Here is a 22,697-nt window from a genome sequence, read left to right as displayed (position 1 = left end):
ATGTGGGCACAGTGACAGTGTTTCCATAGAAGAGGAGCTGAAGAATGAAACGTTGGGTATCTAAAGCTGAGAACAGAAAGTCTCTAAATGTTCGTCCGCTTTTCATTTCCTCTCTAATCTGCAGTTTTATATCCCCGCCCCGTCTCTTCAGTTTGAACATTTTTTTTTACAGTTTCTTCATACAGTAATTTGAGCGAGCTGCAGTTCTTGGTCCCGCCGGGCCTCGGGTTAAACAGTCCAATTAAAAGTCGAGAGATTAAAGAGCTGTGAGATGTTCAGAGTCTGCGGGAGATTTCCCTCTCGGTCCTCTGGAGGACACTTAAAGGAAATCTTTAATAAAGCCGTAAACTTCCTCTGAAACAGTTCACATCCAGGATCCATGTCAGGGCCCACAGGAAACTTTGATCCTCTGAATGAGTCTTTGTGGTATCTACATGCTGCTGGTTTTATGTCTAAGTCCATATTTCATTTCCTTTGTTAGTGCGGAACATCATATCGTAAAGCCATGTGCCGCTTTAAATCGAGCAAAACGTCTGGAATAAAAGATTTGCTCGTGTTGAAGTAACCTCAAATCAACGAAGGACACATGACTGATGAGACCTGAACTGTACGTGAACCTTGAGTGATTGCAGGAATGAGTCAGTATTTTACTACACGCTAACAAGTGTCTAAATGAGACGCCATCACGCCCAACATTAGCCACCTTTAGCTTAGCGGTGGTGACGTGAAGTCAAGTGACCGTGCTGTAGTTCCTTTATAGCCCAACATTAGCCACCTTTAGCTTAGCGGTGGTGACGTGAAGTCATGTGACCGTGCTGTAGTTCCTTTATAGCCCAACATTAGCCACCTTTAGCTTAGCGGTGGTGACGTGAAGTCATGTGACCGTGCTGTAGTTCCTTTATAGCCCAACATTAGCCTCCTTTAGCTTAGCAGTGGAGACGTGAAGTCATGTGACCGTGCTGTAGTTCCTTTATAGCCCAACATTAGCCTCCTTTAGCTTAGCGGTGGTGACGTGAAGTCATGTGACCGTGCTGTAGTTCCTTTATAGCCCAACATTAGCCTCCTTTAGCTTAGCGGTGGTGACCTGAAGTCATGTGACCGTGCTGTAGTTCCTTTATAGCCCAACATTAGCCTCCTTTAGCTTAGCAGTGGAGACGTGAAGTCATGTGACCGTGCTGTAGTTCCTTTATAGCCCAACATTAGCCTCCTTTAGCTTAGCGGTGGTGACGTGAAGTCATGTGACCGTGCTGTAGTTCCTTTATAGCCCAACATTAGCCTCCTTTAGCTTAGCGGTGGTGACCTGAAGTCATGTGACCGTGCTGTAGTTCCTTTATAGCCCAACATTAGCCACCTTAGCTTAGCGGTGGTGACCTGAAGTCATGTGACCGTGCTGTAGTTCCTTTATAGCCCAACATTAGCCACCTTGAGAGGAGAGAGAGAGAGAGAGAGAGAGAGAGTGAGAGAGAGAGAGAGAGAGTCTTAAATCAAACCCCTGCCTTTAAAATTAACGTTTAGTGTGGCGGAGCCTGAACACACACTGAAACAGGAAACGTTTAGAATTTCACTGAAGCTTTGATACTGTCCTCACCACACACACTCGTGTCCTGCACCTTCAGGCTCATTATGCAATTTCCATGGCAACAGTGTTGATTTAGAGATAAGAGCTCCAACACACAGCACACACACACACGGAGACACACACGGACACACACACACACAGAAGCCATGTTCTCCCTTTTTTATCTCCTGCAGGCGATACAGCAGCCAGCGTGTTTCCATGGCAACAGCAACCAGGACTGTGTGTGTGTGTGTGGTGTGTGTGGTGTGTGTGTGTGTGTGTGTGTGTGTGTGTTGTGGTGTGTTTATCATTTTAATAGCTTGGCATGTAAACGTGTGTGTGTGTGTGTGTGTGTGTGTGTGTGTGTGTGTGTGTGTGTGTGTGTGTGTGTGTGTGTGTGTGTGTGTGTGTGTGTGTGTGTGTGTGTGTGTGTGTGTGTGTGTGTGTGTGTGTGTGTGTGTGTGTGTGTGTGTGTGTGTGTGTGTGTGTTTTCCAAGTCTTTTAGTCTTTCATTTTGAAAGAGCTGCATCAGAAGGCATTGATTGGACATTATTATTACATACTGTATTTTATACAATGGAAGGCTTTCCCCCACAAAGGTTACGTGTAAGACATTAGCAATCACAGACAGGTAAATATATAAATCATACTGAAACTTTTAGACACTGAATTAAGTTTTACCATTATTTAGCTTTTTTCTGATTATTTTTATTTACATATTTTTGGGCGATTTCTCAAATGAATTTCACCAATAAAATTAACTTTAACCTGGTGAGCCATTCTGTCTGTTCAGTGGCATTCAGTATTTACATCCTCCCAGTCTTTAGTGTTACACGTTAAAGACAGCGAGACAGTCTGACAGTTTACAAAATATTCTTTATTTTTATGTAGTTTTTCGATGCATCAGATTAAAACCTTTCAAACAATCACTTCCTGTTTCTCTGCGTCAGGTGATCAAAACAAACTCACTTTAACTCTTTATTTTCTTTATGAATCAGAAACATAGTCTGTGCATCTGATTGGACGAGGAGAGGACCAATCAGGAGCAGCCGTTTGGAGTGTCCCAGTTTTAAAAACCTTTCAAATCTGAGTGAACCGAGTCCTGGTTCTGGATCTGGATCTGGATCTGGATCTGGATTTGGGTCTGGTTATGATCCTTGACCTGGTTCAGGTCCTGATTCTGGAGCTGGTTCTGTCTCACTGCTCATCCTGGTTGAAGAAGACTCCGGCCTCCCAGCGCAGAGCTTGCTGGTTTTTATGTCGAATAACTCGAGTCGACTCAACAACCTGAAAACCAGCAAGTCAACAGAAATAATAAGAGACAAGGAGACAAGGAGACAAGGAGACAAGGAGACAAGCAGCTTAATTAGATGTTGGTGCAAGAAGACAAGAACACTAGGACACAAGGATAGGAGACAATAGTAAAAGACACAATGTCATCAGGAAACAAGGAGAATAAGGAGACAAAATATAAATAAACCAAGAGACCCGAGAAAAGAGACACATTAAAAAGGAGATAAGGAAGCAAAGAGACAAGGGAGAGAAGAAGACAACTTGACAAAGAAACAAAGACACAAGGCGACTAAGGAGAACCAACAATAACACAAAGAAACAAGAAGACACAGAGACAATAAGAAGACAACGTGTTATAGAGACAAGAAAACAAAGAGACAGGAAGACAAGGGAAATAAGACAAGTCACAAAGAAACAAGGACACAGAAAAAGACACAAGGATACCAGGAGGAAAATAAGAAGACAAAGTGTAAAAGACAAGCAGACGAGGAGCTTAATCAGACATTGGAAAGATAAAAAGACTAAGACACAAGGATAGAAGGAGTCAGGAATAAAATGAACAAAGTCAAAAGAAACCAAGGACACAAGGAAACAAGGAAACAAGGAGGCAAGAAGGCTAAGATAGATAGGAAGCTAAGGGAGAGAAGAAGACAACTTGACAGAGAAACAAGGACACAAAAATGAATAAGATAAAGCGACCAGAGAAAAAGAGACAACGAAACAAGCATACAGACACAAGGACACCAGGAGACAACGAGAAGACCAAGTGAAAAGACAAGCAGATGAGGAGCTTAATTAGACATTGGGGCAAAAGTCAAGAAGACCAGAAAAGGAGAGAAGGAGACAAAAGGCAAAGAGATCAATAGACATGAGACAAAGAGACAATGATGAAACGAACAAAGTCAAAAGGAGACAAGGAGGAAAAGAGACCGACAGACATGACACATAGAGACCTGAGAAAAGAGACATGAAGACTAGGATACAGGAAGACAAGGGAGAGAAGAACACCAAGAAACAAGGACACACGGTGACAAAGGAGAACAATGAGACAAAGACATCAAAGTAAAATTAGGTCTTTACCTCGTTATTCACGTCGTCCACCAGCTGAATTCCTGCATACTGAGAACAGGACAGAAGACATTTTAAAGTACTCTCTTAATGCCACTCAAAGAAGTCCTTTCAAAATAAGAGCGTGGCTAACTCACCGCGCTGTCCTCCAGCTTCCCTTTCAGTCGTCTCTCCTCAAAGTCCTGCAATAGCGTCTCCGTCAGGCCTCTGAGAGGAGCGGGGGAGGAGGGGAGGAGATGAGGAGGAGGTGAGGAAAAGGAGGGGAGTAGGTCAGAAGTAGGTGAGAAATAGGAGGGGAAGAGGTGAGGAGGAAGTGAGGAAGAAGGGGAAGAGGAGGGGATGAGGTGAGGAGGAAGTGAGGAAGAGGAGGAAGAGGGGAGGAGGTGAGGAGGAAGTGAGGAAGAAGGGGAAGAGGGGAGGAGGTGAGGAGGAAGTGAGGAAGAAGGGGAAGAAGAGGGAGGAGGTGAGGAGGAAGTGAGAAAGAAGGGGAAGATGGGAGGAGGTAAGGAGGAAGTGAGGAAGAAGGGGAAGAGCGAAGGAGGTGAGGAGAAAGTGAGGAAGGGGAAGAAGAGGGGAGGAGGTGAGGGGGAAGTGAGGAAGAGGAGGTAGAAGAGGGGAGGACGTAAGGAGGAGCTGAGGAAGAGGATGAGGAGGACCAGGGCTGAGCGGTGATGAAGGAGAGGGATGGCAGCCGGACGTAGGGTCGAGGAGACGAGATCTTGACGGGTTTATCTGAAACAGGAAGTGCTTTATCAGACAGGAAATCCCACCTGACCTCTGATAGGTAATGCTCATAAAGACAGGCGTGTAAGAATCTCAGATTTCAGAGGACATTTGAGACTTGAAATTAAACATTTTCTTCCATGTTTTGGATTTTTCTGGTATATTTGTGACATTAAAACTGTACCTGTGTGTTTCCCCTTCATTTGAAACTTAAATCTTTGAATTTCTGTGTTTTTAAAACGTGTTTTCCTTTCTTCCAGCTAAGTTTTTATGTTTCATTTCCTCCAATAACCCTAACACGTCATATAAATCCGTCCAGCAGGTGAAGCTGTTTCCCCCTCTCAGTGTTCACCTGTGCAGGTAGGTCAGTGAACATCAGTGTGATCTTTTGTCACTTCCTCGTCACTTTACTGGAAGTTACCCCTGAGATTTTCAGAGTAAAGGTCTTCTGAACCCGCTCACTGGTTACTGATTTACTCAAACTGCAGCTGCTGAACTTTGGTCGTTGTTAGGTTATTCATTCTCTCCTGAACACATGAGACAGCAGCCTCCTCACCAGGGTCCATTCAGCATTTAAACATGGCACAAAACAGCTGATTATACTTTATTCTTGTTGAACCGTCCTCTGATTTCCTGCCAGACTATCTGTTGCTTCAGATATTTATTTTAAAATGCTTCCATTGCTCACAGTTTTTATTGCGGTCAAAGATCATGCTGGTTTCACTGCAGGGGGAAAACCCTGCTGAGCTTTTTACTGTGGATCATAAATACCGTCATACAGGAACTTTTATTGTGAAAACCCTCCATCAGGACGACACGTTTAATGGCTTTAAAGGAGACTTTAAGGCATTTGAAGAAACGAAAGGAGGATACAAGACAACTTTGTGTGGATGTAGCTCAAGGTGGCTAATGTTACGTAATATAACCAAACTATGACTAAAGGTTTATCTTTAAATGAACAGATGTTAGTTCTAAAAAAGATCGGTTTCATCCTTTAAAATGATCTGATCTGCACATTTAAACAAAAAATAAATACAAATAATTGCTTGTGAGAAATTTTGTTTCATCCAAAGGTGGAAAAGTGGAAAGAAAACACCCAAAATCTACTTTTAGGAGTTCATTTTTGTGTCTTTAAATTTATCCTTACTGAACAAAAGTTTGCATCACATAATCATTCATTAGCATTTTAGATAACAAGAAGTAATTGTCTGTAATAAACCAGAACCTAGATGGAGTTCAAAGTCTTCACATGAGTCTAAATGAAGACTTTTGATTGGATTACAATGTGCACTTGATCAAATAACTCTAAAATAACTGACTCTTTTGATCCTATTCCACCGAAATTCAGTTCAGTTCTAGCTCCATGCCTTTTAAGAACCAGTTTTCGGGTCAGCCCTTGAACCAGTTTGTGTTAAAGGGGTAAAAAAGAAGACCCGGAGCCCTGGTTAGTAATTCAGCCTTCATACAGAAGACGTACCTGTGTTTGTCGCCGGGTAGAACTGACTGTTGGCTATCTTTGTTCCCTGTTCCACCAGAGAAGTCGGGGAGAAGAGCTGTCCACCCGCCTCTACCCTGGACTCCATCGGATCCCTGGCTTCCTTCAGATCCCTGGACTCCTTCATATCCCTGAACTCCCTGGACTCCCTAAGATCCCTGGCTTCCTTCAGATCCCTGGACTCCTTCATATCCCTGGACTCCCTGGACTCTCTCAGCTCTTGTTCCCTCCTCAGCATCTCCTGGATCTCCTTCTCGATGAAGTCCGGAGTTCGTTGTCTTCGGGACTGTAGGCCGGTGGTCTGCAGGTTCTGTCTCCAGGACCGAGGTGTGGGTGAGGAGGGTGAGGAGGATCGGGAGGAGGAAGCAGCTGAACTCCTGATGAACAGCTCGGTCTCCTCGGGGTGTCGGTGAGGACAGCAGGGAGATGGGAAGACTTCAGTGTCTCCGGATTCGGACGCTCGTCTTTCCTCTGTCCTCTCCTCCTTGCCTCTCTGGTGGAAATCCCTCTTTATGTCCTGCGGAGGTACCCCCTTCCTCTGGGTCTCCTTCTGGATCTCCCTCTGGATCAGGAAGCTCACCCGGTTCTTCTCTCTGGCTTTGACCTGTAACAGAAAATCACTTTTTTACTTTTATTACAATTCTGATGATCTCTGAATGACTCGCCTAATTTTCATGAAGGAAATGAACCACGACAGAGAAATCTGTTGATTGTTTATCCACATTTGATAAATAAAAGGGACCACCAGAGACCGGCATCAGGAGTCGTTTGGTTTCGATCTGGATCATCTCCCCCCTGCAGTCGCTGAGCGTCAGGCCTCGAACTCTCCTCAGGTTCTCCTCTCGCTCCTGAGCCAACCGGATCTCCCTCTCGATGGGGGTCTCATTAAGGATCTCCCTCTCGGTGGAAGTCTCGTACCCGATCTCCTTCTCGGTGGAGGTTTCGTAGATTCTCCTGGTATCATTGAAGACGCACTCGTCGCTGCAGTACCCGCCGCCCACTGAGAGCTCCTCCAGACCGGAGTCCAGGTCTTCGGACACCACCACCACCCTCCTCTCTGGATATGCCTCCTCTTCTTCTGTTGCTTTAAATGGCGTAGATTCTTCTCTGTGATGTTGGGAGGTCCCAGCAGATTGCAGGTTCAGGTGCATCCTCCAGGGAACCAGGCGGTCCTGCTCCATCTGCAGGAACTGCTGCCTGGCGGTGCTGAAGCTGATCTGCTCCTGGTCGATGTTCTCAGCAGCTCTACGATAAGATGAGATAATAATTTATTGTCAGATCAAGTCTGAAATGTTTCTTACATCACAGCCGCTCCATTTACACCTTCAAACAAGGACAGATATCAAGACAAGACCCAAGGGAACAGACATCCAACCGAACTGCAAAAAACTTGCCTGAAACTGAACCCCTCCTTCAGTCGGTCCTCATCCTGGTTTCTGGAGGTCTTGAACTCCAGGTCTTCCTGGTCTTTGGAGGTTGGGCTCTTCAGGGCCTCCTCCTGGTCTCTTGAGCTCTTCTTCGGCACCTGGCTCCGGATTATCTCCTCCCTGAGCTGCTTCTCATCCTTCCCCTGGAACTCCTCTGGGTTCAGGTCCAGACGGTACCTCTCGTCTCCGTCGGACTCTGGGAACAGGCTCGCTGGCCTCCTGGTCCCGGTGTAGCTCTGCAGTCTGAAGCCTCGCTCCTCCTTCAGCGTGGCCAGCTGCTTCTGCCGCTTTGAAGACGTCATCCAGGCCTGGTTCTGCTCGGCCTCTGGACTCGTCGGGTCTTCCACGAAGGAGTAGAACCCGCAGTGAGAACCAGAGCTGCTGCTGGGGCTGCTGGGAGGCCAGTCTTCATCTTCATCTTCCTCCTCCTCCTCGGCGCTGCCTCGGGGCTGGGATACGGCAACCTGCCGGGTCTGAACCACCACGTCTCTGGACCGGTCGCCCTGCGAGGAGACGACCACGGAGGAGGGACTGCGAGCGATAGAGATGTCATCAAGGGGCAAGGTTTGTTGTTGGGGCGGTCCAGCCAGGCTGCGCAGGTCTGAGGGCTGCAGGAGGGGGGACAGGGGCTTCAGGACCCACCGCTGGGGGGCGCTGTCCATGGCTGCAGGGGAGGGAGGCTGCTGACCGGAGCTCAGAGTCGGAACATCAGGACGGTCTCCTGCAGACACTCTCTGGAACAGAGATTCATTACTAAAGCATTAGTGTTGAATGATTGATATCAAAATGTAAATTTACTTGAATGGAAAATAAATAGTATTCTAAACACAAACATTAAAAAATGGAATTTGATTTTTTACTTTACGTTATCTTGTTGTCCCCTCCCCATGAACATATTTCAAATGACTCTAAGCATCAGTTCAGATACAAATAGAAAGGATCATATTTGAAATGTTTTTTAATGCTAAGCTAATTTTCCGATTTGACATTAGAGTTATTTATTTAAAATAAAGTATTGTGTTGCAGATTAAATGATTAAAACATGTATTACATTTCCTTCCGTATCAATAAAACACTGTTTATGTTTTAAAACATCTGTGATATTCTAAGAATATGTGAAAATATATACTGTGTGATGTTAGCATAGCATTGTAGCATCGCATGCATTCGGTGTATCTGCTGGACAGAGATAAACTTCAATGTTTGAAGAAAGATAAGACTGAAACACACACACACACACACACACACACACACACACACACACACACACACACACACACACACACACACACACACACACACACACACACAGGCCCGTTCTCAGGACAAAAACGGGAATCATTTTAAACGTGTTTGACATGCTAACGTTTATTTAGCTTTAGCATTAATGTCCTGAACTCTGATGCTAATAAAGTCTGTGAGATGGTAAGAAGTACAAACGCAGTGTTTACATGATCTGTTTTAAATGATACACAATGTACATATACTTAGTTTTATCTTCAGTGTGTACATGTATTACATATTTAACAGAATACTTCATGTAAACAAATATTTGAAGCTGTAGAATTTACATTTCTTGAAGCAAAGGTAAATAAAGTTTAACTAAAACGTTTAGAAATTAAATTAATTTATGTTTTGTATTTTTTTGTGATTTCTGTTTCTTAAATGTTGTTCTACAGCAGCCTTTACTTAAGTAACCAATATAACTCATTATAACAGAATAACGAAATATCACAGTTTTGAATAAAGTTTAATTCAAAGCTTCTAAACTTTTCCAACATGGTTTGTTTTTAGTAAATATTGTTGATCTTGCTTGAACTATAGACTGCAGTGACTACATATAATGAAAGGTATCAAAGCATTTTCCTCCTACCTGAGCTCAGCTTCTGTCAGCAAACTGAAAAATAACTGAAGAGACAAAGTTCATATCTGCAATCAGACACTCCTCCCACACACACACACACACACACACACACACACACACACACACACACACACACACACACACACACACACGTATGTTCTCATTGTCTCTTCAGAATGTTCTTTTTGCATCTTGAGGAATATCTATATTTATTTATAAATGTATTTAGGAATTATTTTGACTCATTTATTTCCTCTGAATGTTTTGTTGTTTGTGTCGAGCTGCTGCCCTCTGCTGAGCAAACACCGAACACACCACTGAAGGACTGAAACAACCCAAAACATCAGTCATTTCATTTCAAATGATTTATTATGCAATTTATTATTTCACATAGTCTAAGTCCTTTCAGTAAGGCTCTAATATTTTGTATTTCAATGTTTCTTTGATTTTTTATTTTCTTTATAAGTGTGTGTGTGTGTGTGTGTGTGTGTGTGTGTGTGTGTGTGTGTGTGTGTGTGTGTGTCTGTGTGTGTGTATGTGTGCGTGTGTATGTGTGCGTGCGTGTGTTTATGTGTGCGTGTGTGCGTGTGTGTGTATGTGTGTGTGTGTGTGTGATGAACAGAGTTTATAAAGAATGAGACGGTGGAATAAATCGAGAGGTGTGTTTGTTTTCCTCACCTTGGTGTCCTGATCCAGACTGAGACAGAGGACCTGCCAGGGAGCGGTGTACCTGAACATCTCACCTGCAGGGGGGTGATGTTACACCTTCAGCCAGCAGGAACCAATCACCATCAGCCCTGAGACACACAGTCAGGTGACCCCCACATGTTAACGAGTGTTTCTGTTTGTTCTCCTGAAATAAGATCAGTGGTTAAAACAAGAAGAGATTCAACGTTTAGTGTACTCGAGTAAAGTAGAAGTACTCAGATCTTGTACTCGAGTAAAGTAGAAGTACTCAGGTCTTGTACTCGAGTAAAGTAGAAGTACTCAGATCTTGTACTCGAGTAAAGGTAGAAGTACTCAGATCTTGTACTCGAGTAAAGTAGAAGTACTCAGATCTTGTACTCGAGTAAAGTAGAAGTACTCAGGTCTTGTACTCGAGTAAAGTAGAAGTACTCAGATCTTGTACTTGAGTAAAGTAGAAGTACTCAGATCTTGTACTTGAGTAAAGTAGAAGTACTCAGATCTTGTACTTGAGTAAAGTAGAAGTACTCAGGTCTTGTACTCGAGTAAAGTAGAAGTACTCAGATCTTGTACTCGAGTAAAGGTAGAAGTACTCAGATCTTGTACTTGAGTAAAGTAGAAGTACTCAGATCTTGTACTTGAGTAAAGTAGAAGTACTCAGATCTTGTACTGAGTAAAGTAGAAGTACTCAGGTCTTGTACTCGAGTAAAGGTAGAAGTACTCAGATCTTGTACTCGAGTAAAGTAGAAGTACTCAGATCTTGTACTTGAGTAAAGGTAGAAGTTCTTAGATCTTGTACTTGAGTAAAGTAGAAGCACTCAGTCTTGTACTTGAGTAAAGTAGAAGTACTCAGATCTTGAGTAAAGTAGAAGTACTCAGATCTTGTACTTGAGTAAAGTAGAAGTACTCAGATCTTGAGTAAAGTAGAAGTACTCAGATCTTGTACTTGAGTAAAGTAGAAGTACTCAGATCTTGTACTTGAGTAAAGTAGAAGTACTCAGATCTTGTACTTGAGTAAAGTAGAAGTACTCAGGTCTTGTACTTGAGTAAAGTAGAAGTACTCAGATCTTGTACTTGAGTAAAGTAGAAGTACTCAGATCTTGAGTAAAAGTAGAAGTACTCAGATCTTGTACTTGAGTAAAGTAGAAGCACTCAAGTCTTGTACTTGAGTAAAGTAGAAGTACTCAGATCTTGAGTAAAGTAGAAGTACTCAGATCTTGTACTTGAGTAAAGTAGAAGTACTCAGATCTTGTACTTGAGTAAAGTAGAAGTACTCAGATCTTGTACTTGAGTAAAGTAGAAGTACTCAGATCTTGTACTTGAGTAAAGTAGAAGTACTCAGGTCTTGTACTTGAGTAAAGTAGAAGTACTCAGATCTTGTACTTGAGTAAAGTAGAAGTACTCAGATCTTGTACTTGAGTAAAGTAGAAGTACTCAGATCTTGTACTTGAGTAAAGTAGAAGTACTCAGTCTTGTACTTGAGTAAAGTAGAAGTACTCAGATTGTACTTGAGTAAAGTAGAAGTACTCAGATCTTGTACTTGAGTAAAGTAGAAGTACTCAGATCTTGTACTTGAGTAAAGTAGAAGTACTCAGATCTTGTACTTGAGTAAAGTAGAAGTACTCAGGTCTTGTACTTGAGTAAAGTAGAAGTACTCAGATCTTGTACTTGAGTAAAGTAGAAGTACTCAGATCTTGTACTTGAGTAAAGTAGAAGTACTCAGATCTTGTACTTGAGTAAAGTAGAAGTACTCAGATCTTGTACTGAGTAAAGTAGAAGTACTCAGGTCTTGTACTTGAGTAAAGTAGAAGTACTCAGATCTTGTACTTGAGTAAAGTAGAAGTACTCAGATCTTGTACTTGAGTAAAGTAGAAGTACTCAGATCTTGTACTTGAGTAAATTAGAAGTACTCAGGTCTTGTACTTGAGTAAAGTAGAAGTACTCAGGTCTTGTACTTGAGTAAAGTAGAAGTACTCAGGTCTTGTACTTGAGTAAAGTAGAAGTACTCAGATCTTGTACTTGAGTAAAGTAGAAGTACTCAGATCTTGTACTTGAGTAAAGTAGAAGTACCAGAGTGTAGGAATACTCTGTCACAGTGAAAGTATTCTAAATGTTCCTCCAGTGAAAGTAGAAAGTACTCTCCTCTAAATGTACTTAAAGTAGCGACAGTAAAAGTAGTCATTGTCTGATTGGTCCATTTCTGAATAATATCTCTGATATGTTTTATAATGATTGATCATTAAAGTGTTCTCAGAGCTGGTAAAGGTGCAGCTAGTTTGAATGGCTTTGTATACTGCAGGGTAGCTGCTGGATTTACTGCAGGTGAACTACAGTCTGATTTAAGGGAGATTATATTTACCATCAGTAATCCAGATCTGTAAAGAAACTAAAGGGACTAAATAAATGTAGTGGATTAAAAGTACACCATTTACCTCTGAATTGTATGGTTTCATTATATTTATTTTACATTTGTTTTTATACTATTGGTTATGGCATTATTATTAAAACTGAAATCACAGAATTAAACATTTAGAAGAAGCCAAACCAGATAGAAGAAGAGCTGAGGTAAAATAGCATTTGAGCAGAACCCTCCTTCAGACGATGATTGTTTACAAACATTAACCACAGAGCTGTCAATCAGTCTGCAGCATCCAATCACATCGTCTGAATGTGTGAGGGGCGGGGCTTACATAAAGTTGACTTTTCTTCACATCACTCTTTATCAAACAGCTGTTCTCAGAAACAGGTAGGTGACCCCATCACGACCTCACACAGGTAAAGTAAAACATCAACAAGACGAGGACTCACCAGGTGCAGCTCCGCAGCTGATGGAGGACTGACTGACTGACTGTGTGTGTGTGTGTGTGTGTGTGTGTGTGTGTGTGTGTGTGTGTGTGTGTGTGTGTGTGTATGTGTATATGTGTGGGTTGCTGAGCAGTGGAATTTGTCAGGAATGCTGCTGACAGACAGAAACACACAATGACTGACCGCACCCGCCTCACACACACACACACACACACACACACACACACACACACACACACACACACACACACACACACACACACACACTAACAATCAAACACTACTCTGCTTTGTTTTGTTTTCCAGTTTATTCCTCCGATATTAAGACATTGTTCTGTGTTTTATTATCATGTTTAGTGATTGTACTTATATATTTATTAATAGTTCTATAACTACTATTTTATACTTTTAACTGATTCTTTTTAGTCTTTTTTCAGGTCTTTGAAATTGTGAACACGTGTGTGGTTTAATAGGTTAGGGTTAGGGTTATTACTTCATTGTTTTATAGAGTTTGTGTTTATGCTTTTATTTTGACATTGTAAATTGTCTCTCACGTACAGGGCTCGGGTCAGCAGGTTACCATGACGACAGGAGGTGCTGCTGGGGGGAGGCGTCATGACAACGAGCTGATCAACACAAAGCACGCGGATGCTTCTACACACTATCAGCAGTTTCTACATGACCCCGCACTATGTTATACAACCTGCTGTTTCATTGGAAAGTGTTCCTGCTAAGTATTTAGTATCCAGGAGAGGATCAGGGCAGGGATCAGGGATCAGGGATCTTATTTTTGGGGAGATCTTACCAAAGCAGGATAAATACAACAAGAGAAACTTGAAGAAAGATAGAGTTAAATGTTTGAAATGATATTAAAGATGTATTATCGATACAAAATATTTCAGTAAAAATCCAAAACAGATTGAAATGTATTCAAATGAATCGTAGCTTATTAAATGTCCCCTCTTATAACATTTTTCCAACACTGTACTATAGGTCTCAGATATTTAAAACATGGGCTGAACACCAACCAGATCATTGTAGCGTCCCATAATCCCCTCTGTTCCAGCCCTGTTCCAAGAGTCGGTTCTGTGTCTGTAGCTTTAAATGCTAATGAGCTGCTGTTGGCCACGCCCCTCTGAGAGCTGATTGGTTTTGGAAAAAAAAACACCATGGGGCTCTAGGAGGAGATCCAGGTGATTAGGTGGGGTTCCCTTGGTTGGTTATTGCCTAATGGTTGCACAACCCAAAAACACAAAATGTGCACAGCTGATTTTCAGACAGGTTTTTATAGAGATGGATCAACTCCAAAAGAGAGGGGGGGGGGGGGGTCTTTGTTCCTGAGGCTTTCAGTCTTTTAACTCAGAGGGGACACATACCCTATTAAACCTTATGTAGAATTGTAGATAATCAAGCAACCAATGAATAAATCAACTGTGTTTATACACTTTTCAATGTTAGCTAAGGATTGAATAACAGAATTTATGATGGATTCTTATTTTTAATGCAAATCTCTTTGAAACTTTTTGCAATAACTTTGTCGTAGGGGCCTGAGATCAAGAGTGTGCATATTATTCATATGATTATGAGTTATTCTGCAAAGAAAGACCTAAACAACATGAAGGCTTTAAAACAGGATAGGAAAGAAATGTCTTCAAACTGAAAAGATAAGCTTCTTTAAAAACTATTTCTATGCATTCCTTATGGGGAGGCCGTTAGCATCAAACTGTTAGCAACATGCTCACACAACACACTCTGAGTCTGTGGGTTCATATTTATCATTGAAATGTGAAGTTGACATGCTGAGGAATCAGAGCCGCTCCACAGGGATCCAGTCTAGACGTCCTTATTATTTCCCGTTCTGTTTAATATTAATGATGACTGCAGGCTGATGGGGTTTAATGCAGGTTCATTTCTTAGAGTCCAGCAGAAGAGGTCTTGCTTTGATCCAGGGAAGGTTCATCCTGTTTAATGTATGAATAATTAATACCCAGCTCTCACATTCAGTCTGTATCTCTTCCTGAATGTCTGAGTTTCAGACGGATCGATGGTAATGGAGAGATCCACCGCCTGCTCGGCATTAACACATGAATGAATGTTTACCAGGGGCCTCGCCCTTCTCTTCAGCTCACAAACAGAAACACCAGCTAGTTTGCTGGTTTTAAATGAACGTATCAAAGCTATCAACACCAGATCTGTCTCGCGTAGCTAAGTTAAAGCTAGCTGGCTAACCTTAACGTTACTGCTAGCACAATACCACGATTGGTTAGTTAGCTGCATCCAAATTACTTAAGCTAACATGACGATGCACGGTGTAGATTTGAGCCAACAATGAAAGTGTGAAACTAACAATCACTCTCTGCTAGCAGGTAGAGATGCGAGGCGGTGGCCAACCGCCTGACTGTAAGCTAATAAGGTCTAGCTGCTACTTTGCTACGCAACAAGGATCTAGCGTTGTTTTTATCAATTCACTACGTCTCGTTACCATAACTGTACGATTAAAGCAATACTATCCTACAGCCAGCAGCAGGTTAGCTTAGCTTAGCATAAAGACTGGAAACAGGGGAAACTGTTAGCATGCTCTTCCCAAGGTGAGACTTGAATCCAGAATTACAGCTTTTAACAGATAATCGTTTCCAACTTTGGTTTATTTTTGTCTGATTACAAATTCAGACTCTTAATGTGTTTCCTCCGTTTGTAACGATGAGCTTCAGCGCTTCTTTCACAAACAACGAGCGGCCGTCTCCGTGCCACTTTCCACTCAGGAGGCCATCTTTGTTTGTGAGGTCACCATGTTGATGGATGATCTGTTGATGGAAGACAGGAAGTGTTTAAACCTGATGAGGGTCCGTTTGTTTTCACAGACGTTAATGGTGAACGTGCGTTAGCGTGTTGGAAGTGTTTCCGTTCACAATGCCGATAAGCTGTCCTGTTTTAAACATAGATCCCTCTCTTCACTGTGTCTGATCTTGCAGCTGTGCACCTTCATTGGACACAAATGGCAATGAACATAGTGTGCTCCCCGCAGTACATGTTGCTAACGGTGTACTGCTAATCCAATTTCTTTTAAAGGTTGCACTTAAGAGATGTCTTTTTATGGTTGTCACTTCCTGTCAAAATGTCTAGCTCTGACAGGACAGGAGCATTTTTAACTTACGTATTCCACATATGTGTCACTTTAAAAGACAGAGATAAAGATGAAGCAGAATCGCTTTTGACCGGTGCAGAACAAACTCAGATTACTTTTTTACATCACAATTGCTTGGGTAGTAAATAAAGCTAACTTGGCTATTACTTCAGACTTTTTGTTTGGGAACGCCGTTGTTTAACCTCTGAGACTCCCGAGGTTAAAAGAAAGCCGTCATCGTCCAGTAAATTATATCTGCGGTGATGGAGGGCCATGCAGGACACCATGGTGATGTGATGGAGGCGACGGGGAAACAAAAACAGAATCCACTCATCTGTCAGCTCACTTTATTTTCTCGTTTATAAAACCAAAAGCAAAGCTGAAACTCTCCGACAAACAGAATCATGAGACTCTGCTGGAGAAACATACAAAATCAAATAAATACAAGTCTAAAATTAATTCACTTTTTCAGATGATGTAGCTTATAAAGAGAGAGAGAGAGAGAGAGAGAGGAGGAGGAGGAGGAGGAGAAGCAGGAGGAGGAAGAGGTTAGTCGTACAGGTCTCATGACTGCAGGGCTAATGCTAATGCTAAGCTAATCAACATGAGGAGTACAAAAGTAAAAAGGCTTCAAGGAAATAGAAAAAGTAAAGAAAGGTTTTATAAAACAGGAGGAAATGAAGTCATGTTGTTAGGCTGAGGCAGTGGGTGGAGTTTAGTTTTTGTAGTTTTTGTCCCGGTGATTATACTGTGGACGCCGCCTGCAGGATCACATGATGCTGCAGCACTTACACGGCTGCTTCTCCTTTTTAATCTCCTGCACCTCACTCGTCTCCCCTGGCGTCCCCCCGTTACTCGGCGTCACGGCGGCCGCCTCTTGATCTTTGTTGGCGGGGGACAAGTCGGTGAAGACGGGCGTTTCGTCGGGAGAGGCAGGTATCAGGTTTGGGTGACGCAGCCGGAGGAGGAGATGGTGTGTTAGCCTCGCCCGGTGACGTTTTCCCGTCTTCGATGAGCACCAGCTCGGCCTTCACGCTGCCCTGCACCCCCAGGACCTTCTTCGTCTGGTCCTCGTCCTCCACGCTCTGGTAGCCCATGAACACCATGGTGACCGGGTTCTCCGCGCTCGCCTCCTCCACGTTCACATTGCCGCCCGGGTCCGCCTCCACCCCTGGGATCTCCACCGGCTCCAGGATCTCCACCTGCTCCGGGGCCGCCTCTTCCTCTTCCTCCTCATCCTGGACCTCCGCGGTGGGGAGGGAGGTCACGGTGTCTCCGGTGTGAGAGACCACCGAGGCCTCGTCGGCTTTGAAGATGAGCTCTTCCACCTGGGAGAAGCTGAGCAGCTGGACGCCGTCCTCTCCGTTCATCTCGTGGACCACTGAGAGGGAAAGGGCAAAGGTCAGGAAGAAGATATGACACAAAAAATATCAAACAGTACCCTTCAAAGATTTCACAAGACTAGTCACACCGGCAGAGATGTGAACTTGCTTTGTTGTTTAAAGAACTTGTGAACTTCGTACCAGAACGTCTGATTTAGATCCGTCAATAAATTCACCATAAAAAACGAAAATGTTTGAGTTTTACAGAAAATCTGAATCTTGGTTTTTCTGAACATTTAAAACTGATTTTGATTTCAGTTTGTAATGAAATTCAGTCTTAAGCTTCTGGACCAAATGAGGGTCGAGCGTATGAATAAACAGTATGTCGTCTGCATAGAGGTGCATCTTTGTGTTTTCGGCTTCTTGCAGCGTTTGGTTTCAGCAGCTTTTAGTAAACGCTGTTTCCTCAGGTTGCTGAATGATTTCTAAATGCTGCATGTGTTGAAGAGTTGTTGGAGATGTTTCTGAAGCTGCAGCGCGTTCCTCATAAAAAAGGGCGGCATCATGCAGTCAGGTCACTTTAAGAGAAGTTCCTGCTCATCCAATCAGAGCTCAGTTTGTGTTTGTGTTGAGCGGGAAACCTCTCGTAAAGCCGGCTCTGAGTTTATTACATTTTTCTATTTTCCGACATCACCTTTCCGCTCGTCCTCGTACACTTTGACCCCGTGGTGAGAGAGGTCAACAGGAAGTGTGGTGTTAGCGGAGAGGACCCGGGTCTCCCCCGTCACTTTGTCCCGCTCTACTTTAATCTCCACCGAGTACATGGCTGGAGGGAAGGGAGGGTCAACAAAACAAACACACACACACACCTAACATCAACACGTATGACAGCGGATTAGAGCCATAGGAGAGGGGGGGGATTAAACCACAACCACTTCCAAATGAAGTATGTAGTGTCTCTACTTTAAAGAGTCCTCTCCTGCTGATGTTCAGGTGTATATCAGTATGTAGTGTCTCTACTTTAAAGAGTCCTCTCCTGCTGATGTTCAGGTGTATATCAGTATGTAGAGTCTCTACTTTAAAGAGTCCTCTCCTGCTGATGTTCAGGTGTATATCAGTATGTAGTGTCTCTACTTTAAAGAGTCCTCTCCTGCTGATGTTCAGGTGTATATCAGTATGTAGTGTCTCTACTTTAAAGAGTCCTCTCCTGCTGATGTTCAGGTGTATATCAGTATGTAGCGTCTCTACTTTAAAGAGTCCTCTCCTGCTGATGTTCAGGTGTATATCAGTATGTAGTGTCTCTACTTTAAAGAGTCCTCTCCTGCTGATGTTCAGGTGTATATCAGTATGTAGTGTCTCTACTTTAAAGAGTCCTCTCCTGCTGATGTTCAGGTGTATATCAGTATGTAGTGTCTCTACTTTAAAGAGTCCTCTCCTGCTGATGTTCAGGTGTATATCAGTATGTAGAGTCTACTTTAAAGAGTCCTCTCCTGCTGATGTTCAGGTGTATATCAGTATGTAGAGTCTCTACTTTAAAGAGTCCTCTCCTGCTGATGTTCAGGTGTATATCAGTATATAGTGTCTCTACTTTAAAGAGTCCTCTCCTGCTGATGTTCAGGTGTATATCAGTATGTAGAGTCTCTACTTTAAAGAGTCCTCTCCTGCTGATGTTCAGGTGTATATCAGTATGTAGAGTCTCTACTTTAAAGAGTCCTCTCCTGCTGATGTTCAGGTGTATATCAGTATGTAGTGTCTCTACTTTAAAGAGTCCTCTCCTGCTGATGTTCAGGTGTATATCAGTATGTAGAGTCTCTACTTTAAAGAGTCCTCTCCTGCTGATGTTCAGGTGTATATCAGTATGTAGTGTCTCTACTTTAAAGAGTCCTCTCCTGCTGATGTTCAGGTGTATATCAGTATGTAGAGTCTCTACTTTAAAGAGTCCTCTCCTGCTGATGTTCAGGTGTATATCAGTATGTAGTGTCTCTACTTTAAAGAGTCCTCTCCTGCTGATGTTCAGGTGTATATCAGTATGTAGTGTCTCTACTTTAAAGAGTCCTCTCCTGCTGATGTTCAGGTGTATATATGTATGTAGTGTCTCTACTTTAAAGAGTCCTCTCCTGCTGATGTTCAGGTGTATATCAGTATGTAGTGTCTCTACTTTAAAGAGTCCTCTCCTGCTGATGTTCAGGTGTATATCAGTATGTAGTGTCTCTACTTTAAAGAGTCCTCTCCTGCTGATGTTCAGGTGTATATCAGTATGTAGTGTCTCTACTTTAAAGAGTCCTCTCCTGCTGATGTTCAGGTGTATATATGTATGTAGTGTCTCTACTTTAAAGAGTCCTCTCCTGCTGATGTTCAGGTGTATATCAGTATGTAGAGTCTCTACTTTAAAGAGTCCTCTCCTGCTGATGTTCAGGTGTATATCAGTATGTAGTGTCTCTACTTTAAAGAGTCCTCTCCTGCTGATGTTCAGGTGTATATATGTATGTAGTGTCTCTACTTTAAAGAGTCCAGACGACAGATGCATCCCCTATAAATGCTCTAATATGCTGTCATAAACATAAAAGATTAAATCATAAGACTAAGATTAAAGACTCAGACACTCAACGACAGACAGACAGACAGACAGACAGACAGACAGACAGACAGACAGACAGACAGACAGACAGACAGACAGACAGACAGACAGACAGACAGACAGACAGACAGACAGACAGACAGACAGACAGGTTGTTAGGTGTTAAACACAGAGAGACGTAACGACAGCTCTTTCTCTTGAATCTTGAGAGAGTAATAACTGATCAACAGATGTTGGGTCTCTCAGACTCACCTCTCTTCATCTCCTCCGTCTCCCCCCTCGGTTTGTTCATCCGGGGGCTTTTGTGAACTTTGACCTCTGCAAGGGCTCATGGGAAATAAAAGAGGCAGAGTAAAGACCAGGCGGTGGGAGAGGAGTGAAAAATGATGTGTCCTCCGTATGAAACATAATGAGGTGTAAGACAGGAGGGGATCACACTGCTGTAATCTGATTACCATCACAGTCTCACCTTGAATGATCTGATCCTCGTCTTGCTGAGGGACGCTGTGGACTTTGACCTCGACATCTGATCAGAGACAAACAGTGAGACACAACAACAACAACACAACGACGACGACAACAACAACAACACCAACACAACAACAACAACAACAACAACAACAACAACAACAACAACAACACGACAGGAGAAGAAGAAATGTACCTTTAGCTGATCCTGATGAAACCTGGGGACACACAGACAGGAAGTTCAACTTCACAATTAAAGTCAATGTAGTCCGACAGGAAACAGGAACAGGAAAACTGAAGTCTAGAACTACAAAATAAAATATGAATACATGGATAAAAACAGAAACGGCCTGATGAAAATACAAATGACTTAAATTAAATAATGTGCCGTTAAATGTTCCAAAATAAAAAATAAAATAGAAATGTATAATTTATTAATAAGGTCAATAAAAAACCATAGAGAATGTATTGTTTATAAAATGCAATATAGAATAAAAACCTATAAAGATAAATACTGAATAAAATGCATTAAATATAAGTTACTCAATAAAGACATTGAGATGCTCTTCAATGCACAAAAACAATGTCAAATATTAAATACATATATATTTAAATAAATAATAGAAAACATTCCAATAAAATTAATGTTTTTATTAGTTTTATATTTGATTTGGTATTTTATATCTTACATTAATTTATTTATTGAGTTGTTCCTTTATTTCCTTTTGATTATGGCAACGTCCGGCCTCCATAAAAATCCTGAATATTTAACGTTGTGTGTGTGTGTGTGTGTGTGTGTGTGTGTGTGTATACTCACAGTAGTGTGTGTTATGGTCTCAAACACTCCCCCTGTTTCCAAAATAAACAGCTCCTCTTCCAACCTGAAAAACACATTTTACATTTTCAAATTCAAATAATAAAAAACGTTTGGACGAATTTCACTGAGAAACTGAGAAACTGAGACAAAAGTTAAAAACCAGGAACATTTTCAGGGAATTCATTTAGTCTCTCTTTTATTTTATTTTCATTGTATTTTATTTGATTAACCTGCATATGTTTTCCTCCAGACTCCGGCTCTTCTCCTCGTCCTGCTCCAGCTGTTTCCTCCGGTCGTCCTGCTCCGGACCGGAAGCTCCCTCCAGCAGCCAGCGCTCCCTCAGAGCCTTCGACTGCAGGAGGAAACATTAAAGTATTTAAACTATTCAAAGTATTTACATTTAACATTCCTGAAATACATAAAGACCTGCAGATTGTGATTCTGTTTCTGGAGGATAAATTAAACATAGTGTTTCTGCATCTATATAATACTACAGTGTGTGTGTCAGAATACTATATATACATATATATACATATATATATATATACTATATATACATATATATACATATATATACGTATATATATATATATAGTTTGTATATAGCCTTTATGTCCCTGCGATCAGCTGATCTGTGTCTGCGAGCAGCTGGACGTTAAAAATACTTCATTCTGAGGTCAAACACTCTGCGGTTCAGATATTTATACTGTGCAGCTGCTCAGAGACACACCTCTGCAGATACCCTGAGAATACCTCACAATCACTCTACTGCGCTGTCAGAAATAAACAACATCAACTGGAACACTGAAGAAATAACGCAGGATAACTGCGACCTAAACAAATGACTAAAAATAGCTTTACATCTGAAAAGAATTACCCAGAAATAACTGGACCAGGCTGTAAAGAATCATTAAAAACAGCTTTACCGTAATGTAGAATAATGAGAACAATCACTGGAGCCAAAACTAAATGATAACTGAACCCCTGAAAAATTAAAGTAACTGTGAGCCTTTTTTTAATAACTGAAAATAACTCAAATAAAAATGTAAACACTGTAGAAATTACACAAACTAATAAACTACTGTCGAACTAACTCAATTAAAGCTGCACGTAAGTCCTACGGTTTATTTAGTTTATACATTAATGGGAGGAGGTTACATCAGCTCTGTGTGGAGGCAGTAAGAAAGAATTTTAATTATTAATTCACTTAATATTTCCGATGCTGACTTCACATCTCAGACCGCAGGAAACACTTTGTGGATGAGTGTCGGAGGTTTGAATATTAATATGCATTATAAAAACAGCTGTATGCAAACAGCTGATCACCTTCAGGTGCTGCAGTGCTCTCCTGTCGTCCTCCAGCTGTCGCTTCTTATTCTCAATCTCCGTCTGCCACTTCCTTTTCTCCTGAGGCATGATGGGAAATGGAGTCAGACAAACACACACAGGTAAATCTTTTAGCATCACCTTA

General features: G+C 42.0%; 2 protein-coding genes across 3 annotated transcripts in view; both read right to left on the bottom strand.

The window, feature by feature from the left end:
- Positions 1-2,414: 2,414 nt before the first annotated feature.
- Positions 2,415-12,987, bottom strand: misp (mitotic spindle positioning). Of its 2 annotated transcripts, XM_063892171.1 has the most exons (9): positions 12,921-12,987; positions 10,107-10,225; positions 7,532-8,298; positions 6,890-7,382; positions 6,120-6,741; positions 4,383-4,651; positions 4,057-4,341; positions 3,932-3,970; positions 2,415-2,845 (listed from the first exon to the last, which is right to left on the bottom strand). In XM_063892171.1, exons 2-9 carry the CDS (start codon positions 10,164-10,166, stop codon positions 2,756-2,758), a joined length of 2,625 nt encoding a protein of 874 aa, XP_063748241.1. In that variant the 5' UTR covers positions 10,167-10,225; positions 12,921-12,987; the 3' UTR covers positions 2,415-2,755. The 2 variants fall into 2 exon arrangements, with proteins under 2 accessions (XP_063748241.1, XP_063748242.1); XM_063892172.1 differs by lacking the exons at positions 10,107-10,225; positions 12,921-12,987 and adding an exon at positions 9,438-9,483.
- A 3,413-nt stretch (positions 12,988-16,400) lies between these two features.
- The window catches only part of palm1a (paralemmin 1a), an 11,719-nt gene continuing 5,422 nt past the window's right edge, over positions 16,401-22,697 (bottom strand). The window contains 9 exon segments of the mRNA XM_063890769.1: positions 16,401-16,975; positions 16,977-17,422; positions 18,058-18,189; positions 20,194-20,268; positions 20,411-20,467; positions 20,606-20,627; positions 21,227-21,290; positions 21,457-21,578; positions 22,553-22,633. Of these exon segments, the coding sequence (XP_063746839.1) occupies positions 16,811-16,975; positions 16,977-17,422; positions 18,058-18,189; positions 20,194-20,268; positions 20,411-20,467; positions 20,606-20,627; positions 21,227-21,290; positions 21,457-21,578; positions 22,553-22,633 (1,164 nt within the window). The 3' untranslated portion in view covers positions 16,401-16,810.

Source organism: Eleginops maclovinus, chromosome 9 (genome assembly GCF_036324505.1).
Source record: "Eleginops maclovinus isolate JMC-PN-2008 ecotype Puerto Natales chromosome 9, JC_Emac_rtc_rv5, whole genome shotgun sequence".
Lineage (NCBI taxonomy): Eukaryota > Metazoa > Chordata > Actinopteri > Perciformes > Eleginopidae > Eleginops > Eleginops maclovinus.
The sequence above is the reverse complement of the archived record's forward strand: the minus strand, read 5'-3'. Positions and strand labels throughout refer to the sequence as shown.